General features: G+C 41.1%; 1 protein-coding gene and 1 long non-coding RNA gene across 3 annotated transcripts in view; one reads left to right on the plus strand and one right to left on the minus strand.

Annotated features, from left to right (window-relative positions):
* The window catches only part of LOC107195782, a 72,553-nt gene extending 65,741 nt beyond the window's left edge, over positions 1 to 6,812 (minus strand). Inside the window, exons 1-2 of one of the 2 annotated variants that reach the window (XR_001517025.2) lie at positions 4,101 to 6,812; positions 616 to 789 (exon numbers count right to left, since the gene is read on the minus strand). This is a non-coding gene — a long non-coding RNA (uncharacterized LOC107195782). The remainder of the gene's footprint in view (positions 1 to 615; positions 790 to 4,100) is intronic. The other variant, XR_003046731.1, reaches the window with a different exon arrangement.
* MAP1B (microtubule associated protein 1B) overlaps positions 2,620 to 18,565 on the plus strand; it is a 95,579-nt gene continuing 79,633 nt past the window's right edge. The window contains exons 1-2 of the mRNA XM_006913125.3: positions 2,620 to 3,052; positions 11,074 to 11,175. Coding sequence (XP_006913187.2) covers positions 2,869 to 3,052; positions 11,074 to 11,175 — 286 coding nt within the window. The 5' untranslated portion in view covers positions 2,620 to 2,868. The remainder of the gene's footprint in view (positions 3,053 to 11,073; positions 11,176 to 18,565) is intronic.

Below are 18,565 nucleotides of genomic sequence, written 5' to 3' on the forward strand. Positions count from 1 at the left end.
AGGTAAATTGATCAGACTTCATGCTGAATTGCACATAGAGTTAAAGGTCAGGGAGGAGTCTAAGATGCTTAAGACATTTTTGGCTTGCATCATAGAATAGATGGTGATACTGTTCACTGAAATAAGAAAAGTGAGAAGATCAGGTTTGGAGGGCAAAGATGATTTGTTCTGGAGCATGTTGATTTTGAGGTGCCTTTGGGAAATCCAGGTAATGTCAAGTGGCAGCAGGTAACACAGACACTCTTATATGTTTCCCTTTCCTGATCCTTAGAACTATATCTTTATTCTTGAGATGGGGGTTGGGGGCCTACTTTTCTAGTCTGTAGTATCACTTAATATTCTACTCTTGTTTCAGAGGTGTTGGTAGTTGAGCCCAACTTGATGTCATCTGCACATTTTGTAAGGATGCTTTTAATCCATTGTCCAAGAAAATGAGACAAACAGATCTATTTATTGATCTGCTTTACTTACTATATTCCAATCCCCGTATTAGGTATTGACACGTTATATCATTTACTCTTCTCTTACATAGTTACTCACACAGTTATAAAGATATATTATTCTTCCCAGTATATAGGTTAAGAGATTGAAGATCAAAATGAGTAAGTCACTTACCCAAAGTTAGAAAGCTATACGACAGCAATCAGCATCTCCAATCTGTGTTCTCCCATAATATCTGTTTGTCAAAGAGTGCTTGATGACTTAGGTGGTTCGTGGTCATGGAATTCATTCATTTGCACTGAGTCACACAGTAAGAAAGTTCTCCTGCTGTTATTCTCATCCAATCTTCTGTTATGACATGGAGAACAACTCAGTTAGGTGCTAGTATGTCTTTAACACGAAACATTTGCTAATTTCTATTTTTAATCTAGAGTACATTTCAGGGTCAGAGTCTATTAAACAGTATAGAGCAGAAATTTAATCACATTATCTTATTTTCATTGTTTATTCTTAGAGATACCTTATAAGTGATATTAGTGTTTCCGTTTATATAATAATGAAAATGTCACTTAAAAATAAAATTAAGTAAAAGAAATACAGCTAAAGAAAACTATTACATAAATAAAATGGCGGTTCAGAGAAATGGAGAATCACTAAATGACATTGGGCTCCAATGGCTGACATTTGAAAAATAATAGTGCTCTTCACCAACTTCTCCCCCAATAATGGGCTTTGGTGCCGGCCTCACTTCTCTAGCAGCAACCGAATGCCAGTCTCTTGACCAAAATATACTCTGTTACCACCTCACTTAGAAATTCTGTTACTCTTCACTGGTAAATGCAGCTCAACAGTGAGCTTATCACAGACCCCAAAGTGCTGCAGGCAAGACAATATCTTTATTTCCCATTGATCGAACTGGCTTATAGGATGGGGCCCCAACCTCTGGCTAACTGCCCACTATGCTGCCCATGCCAGGGTCTTGGTAAAGAGCTAAGAGTAAAAACTCTATCACCAATAAATTATGGCAGTTAACAACTAAGATAACAGGTTATTTTGGAAATTTTAATATATCTATGTGATTTTTTTTTAAACTAATATGCATTCTAGTATTAAAACTATATTGACTACTCTAATTTCCATCCATTCCTCTTTCCTAAGCCTCTAATCCTCCAGTCTTTTATGATGGTACCAGGTTTGCACATTTTGTTCCTTTCTTACCACCACAACCCCTTTCCTGGAACAGAAGCTATATTCAGTATGTGAGAAATAGTTGTAGATGGGCTGCCTTTAAACAACATTTTTATGAGTTTTTCTAAACATAGACAAAGGCAATAAAAATTCCCATACTTTATATATTTTAAAAGACATCGCTGTCACATGAAATAATTTTGCTCGTGTGTCCCCAAGGAACTGAAAAGTAAATTACAGTCACTGTAATCTTGCTGGGTAGAGATAGTATCGTCTCTTTACTCTTTGTTATGCCTGATACTATCTGTTCAGCATATTAAGAAAATTTTATGTAGGCTAACATATCTGTATTCCTCTCATTTCCTATGAGCACCACAAAGCCAGTACATTTTCATCACTGGGACTTGCAGAGTAGGTTCCAAAACCTGAGCAATAAAGGTTTAGGTTTTGCATTTCTGATGTATTCTTTAAGCGAAGCTGGCAAATGTTGGTAAATATTGTATGTCTTCCTAAATCCACAAGGCCAAAGGAAAGACAGGTTACAACTTCCCGGGAGGGTACTGTGGGCACCAGGACTGCTATGCTATCATAGCTCCTGAGATCCTGGCTTCTTCGAAGACAGGACACAAGGCAGAGGACTGACTTGTGCACCTCGAACAAGGTAAATATCCCCACATTGAAAATGGAAACTATCCTGTTCTCCTATACGAACAGGGTGAGGGTTTGGAGCCGGCAGCTGGGTGTGTGGGGGATGTAGGCTGGAGTGTTTTCCCCTTTCCACAGCTATAGCTGGGCCCTTAGGGTTCCCCAAACCCTTGACTCGCAGCCCTGCCCTGACCATTGTCCGCACACCTCGTCCCTCCAGCTTCCGGGCCGCGAGCGAGATGATTTGCTGCAGATGACATCAGCCCTGGGCCAACGGCTGGAAGAGTGGAGGCAGCCACCGCGTGAGGATGTGCCGGGTGGTCCTTTCCCTCCTCCTCTTCCTCCTCCTCCCCGGCTCCATGCCTAGTCTCCATATAAAAGCGGCGCCGCCTCCCCGCCCGCTCGCACTCCCCACTCCTCTCCGCTGCGCGCCCTAGGAGAGGGCGGAGGGGGAGGCGGCGCGCAGCGCCAGGAGGAGGGGGGACGCAGGGGGCGGAGCGGAGACAGCACCTTCGGAGATAATCCTTTCTCCTGCCGCAGAGAAGAGGAGCGGCCGGAGCAGGACACTTCGCCGAGGCAGAGCGGACCGGCAGGATGGCGACCGTGGTGGTGGAAGCCGCGGAGCCTGAGCTGTCCGGCAGCACTGCCAACCCGGCGGCGTCCACCTCGCCCAGCCTCTCACATCGCTTCCTCGACAGCAAGTTTTATCTGCTGGTGGTCGTCGGTGAGATAGTGACCGAGGAGCACCTGCGACGCGCCATAGGCAACATCGAGCTCGGTAAGAGGCCCTGTGCCCCCAGGGAACGCGCTAGGGGAGACGCACAAACGCGACCCCACCCAGGGCGCGACCGCCACCCTCTTCTTCGGGCGCGCCCCGCACCCACCTCTCCCCACCACCTCCCGCACCCAGTCCGGACTCTTTTCTAAGCTAATTTCAGAGTAATGCGAATCTAATTTGAGACCCAGTGGGCGAGTCTCTCCTAACCTTGAGGGATCTGTCATCAGGCTGGGTCTGCAGATCCGAGCTGGCCACCGCCTCTCCCGCTAAATGAAATGCAGGTGTCAGAGGAGCAGAGGCCATAATAAAGCCGCAACTGCAGGGAGCAAAAGTCGGGCGGGGGGCGGGGGGAGGACCTGAAGCTACCACTCCTTTCAGCCCTCTTCTCATCTCCACAAAATGCTGGTAGACTCCCCCCTCCCCCGCCATCTCGCCGGTAGATCCGAGGCTGAAGCACCATGTGCCAGGGCCCGCGTGGGTATCACTCTCACCACAGCACCTCAGCTCCCGAGAAATGCCTTTTCTGGCTTAAAACCTTCCGATCTTTTCTTTCCCTGGAATGACTAGGCTAGTCCTAGGGCCACGCCCGCCACCCCCCCGCCCCCCCGCCGCCGCGGGACGCAGAGATGGAGAACCGCCCGCACTTCGTTCCTGGACGCACCAGCCTTGCTATCGCCCCTAGGACCTTGGTTGTGGCTTTGAGGAAGGACAATGGGATCCCAAGTTGCGGGGTGGGGCTTCTTCTAAAAGTCTCGGCCTCGGGAGTGATGGCTTGGGCGAGGGGAGGGAAGGGAGGGGCGGCAGGCAGGGCCAGCGCCTCTCCCGGTGCGCGCTTTAGGAGCGCGCTCTGCAGAGGCAGAATAGCGGTTCGCAGAGAACCCTGGGCGGGGCCCGAGGGTCCCGCGGGCGCCGCCTCGGGCACGCGGACCGACCCGCGCCCCAGTCCCACTGGGGCTGCCGCAGTACTTCCACCTGCCCCTGCACTGCGGCGCCCCCACAGGGCGCAGCCCCTGTGGACCTCGGGTTTGGGTTTACTGCGTGCCCCCACCTCTTCCTCAGCCCAGCTTTGTTGCGCTCGAAGTCCCCGGGTGGGCAGCTGTGGTCTTTGCCTTTCCCTTTTACCCCGGCGTCCCAGACCTCTCCTCGCTCTTGACCGAGGTCGCCAGGCCCCTCCGCAGCCCCAACCCGCGCTGTATTCTCTTGGGTGGTGCTGAAGCGTTTCTGCCTGGAGACACCGGTGGGTGGGCGTGGTGCAGTCCGCACTGCGGTCTCTACGGCAGCCGGAGGCGGACAAAGGGCGTTCACGCAGCCCTCGTTCCCCGCTCCCACCCCCCACCCAATAAAAGACAAATGAAATATCTTATTTTAGAAAAAACAAAAAAAAAAGAAATGCTTGTCAGTCATCTTCCTCTGCCTTTGGAAACGACCGCTTGTCCCCAGAACAAAAGGCTGCAAAGGGTGGGGACTGGAGTTGCAGACCTGCTTCTTTGTTTAACTTTAAAGCACTGATTTTTCCTTTCAGCTAAAAAAACAAAAAAAAACAAAAAAAAACAAACCAGAAAAAGAAAAAGTGAGCAGAATTAAGACGTGTTATTTTATTCGAAAAGAATTCAAGAATAAGAGATTTCAGTAATGAAATGCCTTATAGACATTACAATAACCCTTATTTTCAAACTATAGGCTTTTAATCTGATCTGTTCTAATTCAGTTCATTTGAACATTTTCTCGGAAAATTTCACACGTACTTACTTTGGGTGTGGCTACTATATGAATCAATGACTTTGGATTTTTTAAAAAAAAATTTTTGGCAGCACCATTGCCAGGGAATAATAATACATTAGGAGGTGCTTTTCTATCTATGAAATGTTTATAACCACCCGATGTTGTGCCAGGAAAGGAACCATCACCCCCATTTTAGAGATGAGGCCCCAGAGAGGCAGAAAGAATAAGGCGACTGGCTCAAGGTCATACCACGTAAGTGTCAGAAGGGCCACCTCTGTAGCATCTCTGGCTTTCCGGCTCCATCACGATAGTGCAGGGCAGGCTAATACTAGAGGGAGATCAAACACAGCAGTTTTCAGACCTTGCCTTTGTATAGTCATCCACTTGTGGGCTGCACCCCATGCAGGGAGGTGGCTCAGAAATCACCTTCTGAGCATAATTACCTTCCCGCTTATTACTTTGCTGATCATCCTTTCAGTATCCCGTTCCTCAGGGGGTTGTTTATTCAAGCCTCTTTTGTTCGAAGATAAAATCTAAGACACATCTAAGTACTGCTGTGAAACACCCTCTGTATTCTTTTTTCCACTATTAGCACTTAGTGATAAAGTTCAGATTTCTCTTCCTGACTTTTTTTAGTTTTAAAAGATTTTATTGAAGTAGTATATAGAGGAAAGGCACAAATCATAGATGAGGAGCTCAGTGGATTTTCACAAAATGAACATACCCGTGTCACCCAAATCAAGAACCAGACATTACTAGAAACTTAGAAGCCCCTCATGTTCCCTTTGCAATCACCATGTCTTCCTGAATTCCTAATTTGGTCAGGTTTTTGCCTGAAACTCCGAAATGGCTATATTGAGCCCATTAAAAATCAGCCAAGTCAGTGAGCAGAGCTGTTTCCTTATGCACAGTAACAGATGCTGCTTTTCCTCTGGAGATTGCTCTCCAGAGTCCTGGGGTCTCGGATGCAGCTCTAGCTGCAGGGCCTTCCAGTGCTACGTGCTCCCATAGCTTTTTGGACAGTCTGAGATGACTTAGCAACAGGACAGCCTGGCTGTTGCCTTTTTGCCTGACACGCTACTGCCTCAGCCGTCACGTCCCAGCTGGGCCTCCTCCAGAGGTCACTGTGATACCACTGCTGTTGCTTGCTGGTGCCTGTGGGCTGCGTTCTGTGAAGCAAGATGGAGATGCTCCAGGGGGTTTGGCTCTGATTGTGTGTTGCAGGCTGGGAAAGCAGTTCAGCATCTGTTACTCTCGCTACCTATTTGCCCTCCCAACTTAACTGATGCTCTGTGGGTTTGGTGACCCTGGTGACTTGGATTTTTGCCATCTGATTATTGAAGCCTAGAGAATCAACCTGTAGAAAGATGGTAGTAATGCAGTAAATCAATAGGCCTGAAACATCCCAATATGGATACTTAGTAAATGCTTCTTGAAAATAAGGAAAAGAGACATTTCTCAGCTGTATTCAAAAAGCGTAATGTAGGGTTTGGTCATTTCTTCTCAAGTTTGAAACAATAGTCTTTCCTCAGACTAGCTTTCTTTAGTTAGTTTGCAGGATTTTATGCCAAACCATTGTCATTACCACCAGCTACCACTCCTTGGCACCTCCTCTGCCTCTTTCCTAATTAGACAATATGGACCTAACAGCCATCCCATTTTTAGCAAAGCCCCCACTCCTCCAATTTGTTTTAGGGCTACATATATCCATGCCTTGCAAATTGAATTCTAGAGGCTTGTGATAGTTTCATTGCTTCATTTTATTGTTTTAAAGGAATATTAAGCTCCAGTTTGATGCTTTCAATTACTATCAAAGAGCATAATTTTCCTCTAGTTAACATTGGGAATCAGCAAGATTATTCATAAAGAGATAGGCATATGTTAAAGGCTAAAATCTATATTAAAGGCTAAAACCTCTACTGCCCTGAGTTTTTAGGTGTAGGTTTAGCTGATTACATTGTAACTTTCTGTTGTCACTTTATTGAATATTTTTAGTCTAAGATGTTTAAGAGAATTAAGAACTCAGGAAAGTTTAGGGTTTGGTTTTTACTTTATTTTAGCAGTAAAAAATCAACACATGGTGGGGATTAAAAGAAATTTTAGAGAGTATTTATTATTTTCGTCTTTATACTTTTCAAAGTCAAAGGCAGATAAATTTCTTCTTGCACTATTTAATTGGTATTATCTACTAGGGGTTCTATGACCCATGCTGAAGTATAAGCCAGTCCCCAAATGTAAGGTCATTAAATTGATGATTTATTGTTAATCTTCTCTAAAAGCTTACTGTTCAAATAAGTTCTAATTTTTAGACCAATAAATATATTATTATAAATCACTTCTTTTGTTTGTTTTTAATGTGAGATACTGAGACCTAGATTATCACCAGTGTTTTGAAATGATGAGCTCTGTATGTAAGATATTGTTTGCATTACAAATAACTTGTATATTATGAACCTCAAGTTGTTGGCTTGAAAAAAGAAGAAAGCAAATTAAAGGTTAAGTCAAGGGAAAAAATAGGAAAATTTATTTGAGAAATAAAACCTTGAATTTAGCATTTTCTTTGTTTTAACTCTCTTTAGTTTATGATTCTAATATGACTTTAGATCACTTTTAGCATAGTTTTACAAATAGAATCTTATGGTTTTAGGTTAATCATTTAGATACTTGCAAAAAATATTCAAAAGCCTATTTTTCATAGAGAGAGCAACTGAAGCTCATAGAGGAATATCAACCTGTCAAAGGCCCAAATAACTATCAGATAGAATACATGTGCTATTTCAACGTGCAATGCGTGGTAATTTTGTTCTGCTTTCTTCAATTTCCTGTCTCTTTTAAGAATATAGATTTTAGCCTTTAAATGAGAGGTGCTTTTTTAAAATTGTTGGTTTCATTAAATAATCTGCAAAATGTTTCCATCACTGTTAAACTTGGCCAGATCTAACCTGTATAAAGTAAGTGAACCTGGCTCCTCATTGCTCACTCTGACTTCTTCTGTAATAACCACTAAATAAATCATTATAAATCACACACACACATATACACAACCTTTTTCTTTTTTCCATCTTTAAACTTCATGTGCACTTTAACCTCCCTTTGGTACACTACTATGCCTTAAGGACAGTGAAGTGAGATGGGAAGATCCTTTGTTACCCCCTGGTCACAGAGGCTGGAGAACTGGCTGACAGAGTAATGGCACTCCCTTCCAGGGTTAGGGCACAGCCTCAGAATAGGGGAGAGAGTTCTCAGGATGCCTGTCCATGGGCCAATTTCCCAGGGGTGACAGATGCCATCTGGGCACAGAAATTTAAAAAGTAGAGATTGATCTCCAAATGGTGGAGTTGTCCTGTTTTGCCCCCAACTAGTTAAGCCAGTAAGGGGCACAGTCTTCATAGAGTGCTGGAAAAGCAAAGTCTCGGGAAAGAGCTTGACCTGGCATTTACTGGGGGCATAATCAAAAAAGGGGCCAGGATGTATCATGGGTTCTCTACAACCCATCAGGGAATGAGATGACCCGCTTCTGAAAGCCTCTTCAGAGTAACCTGTTTTCTCAAAGCCAACACCCAACTATTCTCTCCAGCCATGAATTAAGAGAATGTAGGAAGGGCTATAGAAAATCTTTTTTTTTGTCTTATGAGCTTTAGAGGGCCCACCAATGGCTTCCTCTTAGACACAAAGGGGAGATACATAAACCTACTAAATGCAGTATGATCTTTCATTGAGAAATACTGTTTCCCTTTACTAATATTATCCAGTAGAAGACACAAAATAATTACAAAGTATTTTATTTATAAAATTGGTATAGAAAGTGGCCTGCTTCCAAAAATTTCCTTTCAAACTAAAATAACTAGTAAATCCATTGTAACCCTTATTTTATAAGTGGTAGTACTGATTATACATTGTTAAGAAATAATTTGGCTAGAAATTGCTCCCTTGAAAAGAGAACGTTAAAGTTTTAGTTTCATTGGGTGTGTAAAAATGAGAAATATTTTATCAGCTTTTTACTAGGGTATTTTAAAAATTACTAAGTGTTTTTATCTACTATTTCTTACTTTTTCCATTGCTCAATTATAAATCATACAACCAAGAGTTTATGAAGTGTAAAGTAAGCATTTAATTGCATGTGTCATGACAAGTTAATTGAAGCCAAGGGGAAAATGGCAAACAACAATGTAAGAGCAAGTCTGTGTATAACCCTAGATGAAGTCATTCAAATGATGTAGCAGTTTGGACATAACTTAGAACAAAGGCAGAAAAATTGTATGAATTTAATTTAAATACAAATGTCTCATTATTAACTTATTGACCCAACTTGACAAGCCAGAAGACAAAGTAGAGCTCAGACCTGGAGCACAGAGAATCCAGTCAACAATTACTAATGAAGCAGCTCAGACAGGAGCGCGACGATTTTTCATACTAGATGAGTATATAGTGTTCATATAGGTTGAAGTAAAATATTCTAATGAATTCAGACCTCTCAACCTGTCAAGCTTTCTGTGAAACAAAAACCCATTTATCATTTCGGCACTAAAAAGATCCACAAAATCTCAACATGCCTTTCTTGTTAAAATTTAAATGTTCCATTAGCGCAAATGCAAACTGAGGCTGTTAATGTTTCCAGGGAGACCCATAAAATTCTCCCTCATAATTTAGCCTCTTTAGGAATGTTAACTCTTTCACACCTGAATTCTTCTCACGGATTGTATGAGATACTTTTACCTCTATTTATTGGACATACATCTATTGGAAAATATTCTCCATAGTAGAAAAGATATTTGGTGTATAATCCGAAGATATTTTAATGTGTGCAGTCAGCTGAGATTCTAGAATCTTTTTGTAATGTGTGTGTGTGTACAGGCACACACATCTATGTATGTATGTATGAATCTGTCTATCTATCTATCTATCTATCTATCTACCTACCTTGATTCTTTGCAAGGTAGGAAGACGTTACAGGATATAAATGGGAGTAAATGCAGATATGCATTAACGATTTAGAGGTGTTTTTAAATAACACATTGTCATTTATACTCTCAAGTCTGTATGCACGACTAACAACCAGCAAAAATGATTAAACGAATGGGTGTTTACTTAGAGATAGTTCACCTACTCTGTTATACCTAGATCTTCATGTCTCTGCCTTGCTAGGTATGCAATAAATAATTGTTGTTCAGAGGTTTGTTCCTGGCAATGAAGGATGCTCCATGCATGGGTACAGTCATAGACGCTACATACTGGCTCCACCATGAGCTGTCTTTTGGGGAAAATATAAAAATATACTCCAGAGTTCCGTGGTTCCCCAGTTTTCCCTGGCTTGCTCCCCAGATCTCCCTTCTTTGATGTCTTCTGAGTGCCCCTCTAGATATCCCGTTTGGGAGGGCAGGATTGAGGAGGGGCAGAGGGAGGAGAAAGGAAGAGACTAGGGAGGTAGGGCATTGGTATTCCTTGTCTCAGTGTTCCTCACCCCAGCTTCTAGCCTAGTGAATGGAAACTTGAACTTCTGTGAGAATAGACAGTTCATGGCCCCCAATTTTTTAGAAAGTTTATAAAGTATAAAATGTTGCCACATTTCTTTGCCTTTGGATAAAAAAAATTCGACGCAGCTAACAATCGTGAATGAAAGAGCTGCTTGCCAAGCTATTCAGGTAAAATAAAAGCCTGGGAGGACAGACAGGCCAAGTCTTGAAGGCTGAGATCCAGCCTTTTTATATAAGATAACAAATTTTGCATTGATATCTAGGGATTGAAAAACCAAGGTCAAAAATGAGATGAGTAAAGAAAAGAAACTATATGTGTACACACAATGTTTATGCACACTGAAAAAACATCATTTTAAAAACAAAGGCTTGGACTTAAATGTCAGCCCCCATATCTCTCTCCCTACTTTCATCCTACATTCTCTTGCCACTTACAAGTGGATCCTGGAAAAGCCAGAGATTGTCTGGTGGCCTCTTAACTGCTACAGAACTCACCATCTTCCTGTCCTTTCTATTCCCTCCCTGGAGTACAGCCTGTTATTTTCCTAATAACTGTTTTCTTTTCTCTCTCCGAAAAGTAGCATTTATGTTTTTATGAGGGGCAGAAGTTCAGTCCACGCTGCTGGTTATCCCTCCCTTGTGGCCTGGTGGAGAGACCTCCCTAGCCCTCCCATCTTGTGGGCATCCACCGCTTATCACCAAGCTCTTCAGAAAAGAAGTTTCCACACCCTCCCTTAAAGCCTGAGAGGTGTTACAGTGTTGTTTTCCAAACCATTCTGAAATGACTAACTGAAAGTTGTCACCTGTCTTCTTTTCCCTCCTTAGGAATCCGATCATGGGACACAAACCTGATTGAATGCAACTTAGACCAAGAACTGAAACTTTTTGTATCCCGACACTCGGCAAGATTCTCTCCTGAGGTCCCAGGTGAGGCTTTGGTTCGATATTTGTTAACCTAGAATTTGAAAGGATGAGGAAACAGGCCATTGGCAAGAAAGCTTTGCCTGGGAATCAAAAAAGACTTTCTCTTTTTGCTAAAGGATTCTTTGTGTTTGTTATTATCTACTAGGTTAGACAGAGCCATGTTTTGAGAAAGTCAACTCTAAGTTATTGCTATGTGGGTTATATATTTTGTGGATTCTTAGAAGGTTTTAAGTTCTGGGGTAAATTTTTTCACTATTCTAGGACCTGAAGGGATTGCCAACTATTTAAATGTTAATTTTACTCAAACGAAGTTATGAATACAAATTGGATGCCTCCAGAATCCCACAACCTCCCTTCTTCACCCACAAAAGGAAATATCTGCATTTCAAAATGAAATATACATCATCATTTCATTGTGGTAGTATCACCCACTTTTCTTAGTGTGGGCAAAAAAAATTTTAAATTCCAGACTGCTGTTAAAATAGCTTTTCTTTCAGAGATGAAAAAGAATTCTACAGTAAAATTAAAGGTAAGGATGCAAAAATTTGTCATACGTGAAGATGCTACCATTAACTAGCTACCTCAGTGGGGCTGTACCTTGACTTCTAAGACTGGGAATGTAGTCAGACTCACCCATCTTGTCTTCCTCTTGTGAGTGGTGACCCATATTTCTCCCCGTTGGTCACATTTAGGATTATGAACAGAGTTGCTGGCCCATAAATACTCCAAACCTAGGACATATTTCTCTAAAGCTTTGTCATTAATCCATCATAGATAATGCATTGCATTTTATTCTTGAATATTACTTAAATTTTATGTGAAAGAGTAAAGAAAACTTTTCCATCTATATGATTTTGTTGTGTGATTGCTGATTTTATTGTCATCGATATAAAATCAGGAATGAGGTTCAGGCTTTTTTTTTGACTGATCACATCATATTCAGTTAACCTGGTACATACTGAAATTTGAAGCCACTTATAGAATGCCGTTGCCTTCATGAATCATACTTGCCTACAGCAGTATACCCATGAGACTGTCTCGGTTCTCTTTGAGTTTGATATTAGAGTAAAATCTCACACATTCTAGTTATCAAAGGATTTGTAGCTTTCAAGCATGGAATTGAGTAAATGTGTTAAGAAAAACATAGCAAGAATTGGCTCATTAAAAGTTAAACCTGCTGCAAAGTCATGTGAAAAATCAGCTCTTAAGTATCTTTGCACTGAGAAAAAAAAAGAGAATGATCCAGACACTATCAGACAACACATGATTTGGTAAAGTAAAGGTACAGTATATGATTGTTACTGTGTTGTGTTTTTATGCCTTATATATCTTCTCGACTTTTGAAATCATCTCACAGAAAGAAAAATAAGGGAAGTACCCTTTTCCTACAAGTATGTTTCAAAATGTAAAATTCAAGCTTTTATTCTTTCTCTATAGGTTGTTCTGGCTTTTTTACTACTACTGTTTATAAGACCGCTTTTTTTCTAAGTGAGGCCTGTGATTTCCATTGTGTTCATTCGTACTTGGATTAACATTATAGAGTGACAGATGTGTATTGCAGAATGAAAGGCTGCAAGAATTGCTCAAGAATTAACTATTTTTGGACCAAGTACCCTGTATTACTTTAGTGGACTAGGAAGGTCAGGTTCCCCTCCCCACCACCCCACCAAAAAAAAACCCAGCACTTTGGCTTAATGCACCCTAATCTCCCTCCTTTTCCTGCTGTCACCTACAGTAAAGATTGGTTACCTACCTAGTCGTATCAGTCAGTGCTGAGCTAGATTCTGTGTCTAGTGTGCGCTTATGAAAGACTGGTGGTAGCCTTGATGCAGCCAACAGCTTGTACAGGCAGCACAACTAAATTTGTTTCCTTGTACTAGTTTACCCCCTGTACAGGTATTTAAACATGGTTTTGAGGTTCATTTTGCCTGTTTCTTCAGGATTGCAGGTCTCAAACCACTCCGAAAGGTTTAGTCATCTTGAACAAAATACTCTTTGAGCAGGAACCTGGAATACGATGCCTTCTCTGCACGAGGTGGGAGTCATGTAATATGAGGTTGTGGGTCCTCTAGTTCTCCAGAATGTGAGTCCTGGGATCAATAAGCTCCATCCATCTCTGACATACTACAGTTGTTGGAATGAATGGTCAGTCATCTAGGACCATCTAACACTCTCAAACCTATTGCAGCATTACCTTCCTTGAAAATCCTTCAACAAATATCTGCTTTGTGCCCAGAGCAGTTCTCTGCTGATTTGCCCTGATGTAACATTTCTGGCCACATCTAAGCTGGACTGAAGCAAGACCAGCTTTCTTGAGAGAAAGGGTTAGGTACTCTTTCGTGAACATGTCTCAGGCTTTCGCTCAAGTGAAGGTTCAACAATTGAGTCTTTTCAAAATAGAGCAACAGTCTTGTTTCCTTATATTGATAAATTCACGTACTATCCTAAAATTGTTATTTATATATTATAGCATGTTTTTTATACCTTAATCATGTTGGATGAGAATCATTTTTATGTCCCACCATAAGAATAGAGCTACGCTTACCATGCTTCATTCTCCATTTCTATTTGCATCTTTCTCTAATTGAACTTTAGATCTTCCTTCATATACCGATAGAGGAGGATATCTCCTAAGGGTTATAGGAAGTACACCATGATTATCTGTGTTAGACATCATTTCGAAACAACAAATACAAATCATTTCTAGTACAAGGGACAGGAGAAGGAAAGTTAATTTTAATTGTCTTTTTTCTCATTATTGTGCCACTTCTTCCAATTAAAATAATTAAAAATTTTTTGAGAAATCAAATCCTCCCTAGCAACATAGCATAATGATTAAGAGTATAGATTCTGGATCCTAGCTCTAACACTTATTTGCTATAGAATCTTGGACAAGTTACTTAATCATTTTATGCCTCAGTTTTATTATTTGTAAAAAAGGGACAATCGTTTTTACCTCATAGAATTTTCCTGAGGATCAAATGCATTAATACGTGTAAAGATCTTAAAACAGTGCTTGTTACATGGCAAAATAATAAACATAAGCTAGTGTTAAAATTGTCTCCCTTGTTGAAAATCTATTTGACTTGTATATTTGGTGATTATTATTATCGATGGGAAATACTGGCGTTAGATATTGGCTGGCTTCCTTTTTGTAATGACATTAAAATTTGTGTTAAAGATGTTCTCAGAGAAACAAATGCTTTCAGCATTATCAGAAAGAACTGCTGATTATATGTAAGGGGTAGCAACATTCTATGACTGAGTTTAGGAAGGTCCTTTGGGTATGAGAGCAGAAAGGAAGCAATGCATTAAGGCGCTGGCATAGCAGAACCTTAGGGCAGGGTTACAGACCATTTGCAAAATGGTCCTGTTGGTACCCATGTGAGGATGCTGATGTGGGTGAGGGTTCTAGTCTGCTTTCTTACTATTGGTGATAATCAGTGTAGGGGAGGAAAAATTTTCCTCTATGCTTATAAGTTCTATTTTAGCTGGTCTATTAATTAAATTGACATAATACAGATTAACAAGAGAATTAATACAGATTAACATAATACAGATTAACTTCACAAAGACAATGAGATCCAGTGGCAAGTTGGGCAGTTGAGGGTTATGTGCCACTCTGAGCTAAGGAATAGAATAAGGGTCTGGAGCTTCAAAGGGAAGGAGGGTAATTCACAAGACAATAAGAGAAGCAGATATTTGATGATTAGATGTTTGCTTGGCCATACAGGTAGGTCATTCAGGTAAAAGTTATCTTTAGTGATAGCTCTTTCTATGAGCTAGGCCCCCTAATTAAATCCTTCTAGGTAGGAAAGGGCAAAGTAAAAGTTTTTCTTGAGTCTGCTGGGTCTTGCCTTCAGTTAAAAAAAATCCACATGCAAAAGTGACGTATTTTGAGGTCATGTATTCTGCTCCCCTTCAGTGAGCAACCTCTTCCACTCCATTCTATTACTCAATTCTTTTGTCTACACTCTCCAATAACAAGTGACTATAGACTGCCAGTTTTAAGAAATCAAAATTTCTGTGGTTTATTTTCTTAGCTAACTGAATAAATAGTAAGAATGTGGCATATTTACATTTTGTCACTAGTTTTATAACTCCTAAATCACAAAAACCTTCATATAATGTGATTGATTTTTGTAATGTGTATATGGGTGGTTCTGTTTAGGAACTCATGCCTTTTCTCCAGAAGGTAAACGAACCACAACTGAGCATCCTCAGATTTTTGCTGAGTGACTGCTAATAATATCTGGCCTCAAGACTGGTTTTTGATGGAGAATTTAAAGAGTCCCTTGAATTTAAGTCATGCGAATCTTTTACTCCCTTTGACCTTAATGAAGCAGAGTTTTACAATATTTGCCAGTAGACTGATAAGAAAATGCTAAAATGCCCTTAGCAAAGGTCTAAGAATATTTTCAGTCGTCTCCTTTCTCTGTCTAGACTTGTATGTTTAGTCTGTCATTGTACAGAATTATAGCCTAATTGTATGTGCCTAGAATGCATCAACTGCTCTATGACAGGGAGTAATGAATGTGTTTTCAGCCCAGCTCCCAACCTTTAAACAATAAAGCACACAAATGTATGTTCAGTTGCATTCAAGAGGCTGACTTAGCCCTCAAGGAGCCCATGATTTCAGAGGGAATGGGGATCCTTTATCCCCATGTTTTCTCCCTCAGGTACTTGCCCACATGCCTATACCACTCGGCTCACCTTTTCTCATTGCATTATCATCTAAGGTTATGGGAAGAATCCTAGTATTAGAAGAAAAGGACAAATGGAGAGCTTCACTTTTGTTGAAGTAACCAGACCCCTGTTTAACATCCACTGAGGTCATTGCTGCTCGCCTGGGAAGGGGACTCCCATTTTAATGCAAATTACTTGCCTTTCTTCCACATGCCCCCTGCCCCTCAGCCTTCCCTGCCCGGCTGGGTTGAAGTCAGTGGAGTAAGCAGCAGCCCCTCCCACCCTCTGCTCCTGCCCCTGTGCTCCCATTCACATGTTGCTGCCTGATGTGTCAGCTGCTTGGTCGCCCCCACTTGCATTCATTCCTTTGAAATGGTGAAAAAGCCACACTTTCCAAGAACAAGAACAAGAACTTTGTAGTGTATACAACACAAGGTATAATTCCTGCAAGGTTTACATTTTGCTCAAGATCCTCACACATATATGTATTTTTTTTTTCTGGTGCAGGTGTGGCCAACAAAAAGGCATAACATGGTGTTTCATTGACACTCAGGTGCCTTCATTCTTTGGGGTTCTTGATGGCTCATTCAGACTACCCTAGAAATACGTATTCATCTCTTTTTTTTCTTGGAGTAAAAAAGATGTTTTACTCTACTGATTGTAATGGCTCTCGAGCGGTTCCTGATGGGTACTGTGGAACCACTCAACATAGACATGCATAGGCAAGAAGGTGGCAGAAAATTGGCTGCCTGGGCCCAGTATCCATTTGGGGGAATGTCAGTAACCCGTCATTAAATCCAGCTAAGTGCATTCCAGAACAGCTGCTAACACTGCCAACGAAGAACAGCGTTTCATGCTGAATATCAGGGCTTTTGTCTTCATTGCAGAGACCAAAGAGAGCCCATGGTTTTTGCTACTAGAGTTTCGTTGTTGTTTGTTTTTTGTTTTTAAGCATGCGACATCAGTAAACCACTAAGCATTTATTGTCTCTTTATTCTTTACTGCTTGCTTTTGCACTTTTTTCTCTGGGGCATTTTGTTCAGCATTTATGGACACATGCTGGAAATAATGGTGGAAGATGAGGAATAAAACATAAATTAATAGATTTCTTTTAAAAAAAGTCAAGTACTATTTTTGAGTGTTTATTAATAATCAAGAGATTGTAAAGGGATAGATGGAAGAATAAGGTATCTCCACTGTGTATAATGTAGTTGGGAAAATGTCATTCACAGCTTCGGAAAACACTAACGGAGAGTGTTTTCTTAATTTATAAACTGCGAGTGTAAATTAGAGAGAGAGGGAGAGAGAGATTGAGATTTACTCGAATTCCTAAAGAAGTGAAGGGAAGAGAATGAAGATTATAAAAAGCATTGCATTTTCATTGTTCAACCACAGATTTAGTTGCAGTGACAAAGGTTACCCAGGTACCAGCACTCTCCCCCACCCAGCTGAAACCCAGGACTAATTAAACGCTACCCAGGCAACCATCAAGTATCCCAAAACATCATACTCCAGGGCTTACGCTTTTGTTTTCTCTGCTGTGGTCTATGCGTAATTTCTATTGCCTAGGAAGTCAGATTTCCTTGGTTGTAGAGAAATGTGAGAAAGAAAGAAGTGCCCCTGGGGAAGTATACTTAAAAATGACCACAGGAACTGGAGAAATTAACATAAACACAAGACAAAAATAATGTTATTTTAATAAACTGTTCTGGCCTATGTTAAAGACTTGCCTGTAGTCCGGACTGGTGAGGTAACTGCTGATAGAAAATGCAAGAAGAGAGTCCACACATGGTTTAATCGCTTCTTGGCCTTTTGGCTAAGATCAAGTGCACACGCGATTGAAAAATGAAATTATCTAATTAAAAACAAACAAAAAAAGCCCAGGGAAGGTGGTATTTTGTTGGATGTGGCTTCTATCTGTAGTTGTACATCTCATTTTAAAGACTCAAACTGAGGTTTCCTCTAAAAATTCCCTTGTGGGGTTAATCGTTTAAAGGTTTAAGATAAAATATGAACATCTCAAGGACTGCCTTGGTTTAGAAAATCTTTTAGATCTGCCCTTTGCTTGCTCTTTTTTTTTTTTCTTAATTGAACAGGTTTTTTTGGAGGCTATGAGTAAAGTTGAGCATTTTGAGCAAATTTACAAATTCCTTGTTTGTATCTCATGTGATAGTCTGGGGAAGGAACAGGCGCTACCCTGAGGGAGCATCACATTTTGAGTACACCTTGCCCCAAGGACACTGCTCCATATAGATGTTGCTTTTCGGTTACTGAAATATCAGTCAATGGAAATGTCACATTTAAGGAAGTTAATTTGATAGTAATAAAACTAAAGATGGAAAACATTTTGCAACCCCGACCAAGAACGCTCTCGGTGCAGAACTCCTCAGCCATTTTGAGAAGTTGTTCCCTGCCTTCTGAACTCTCACCTAGAAGTTTTGGCGTTTGTGAAAGACCTGCAAAACATGAGTGAAAACTGCTTGATAAAAAACTCCTCCCCTTTTAGTGTGTGTGTGTGTGTGTGTGTGTGTGTGTGTGAGAGAGAGAGAGAGAGAGAGAGAGAGAGAGAGAGAGAGAGAGAGAGAGAGAGAGGAAATAGAGGGGGGGGGGCAGGGAGGGATACCTTATCTTCTAATCCATTTAGTAGGGGATAATCTTTTCACAGTATATGGTATATCTTTTTAGAAGCTGTCCTATTATCAGTCAA

Source organism: Pteropus alecto, unplaced genomic scaffold, assembly GCF_000325575.1.
Source record: "Pteropus alecto unplaced genomic scaffold, ASM32557v1 scaffold20, whole genome shotgun sequence".
In the NCBI taxonomy this organism is placed as follows: Eukaryota; Metazoa; Chordata; class Mammalia; order Chiroptera; family Pteropodidae; genus Pteropus; species Pteropus alecto.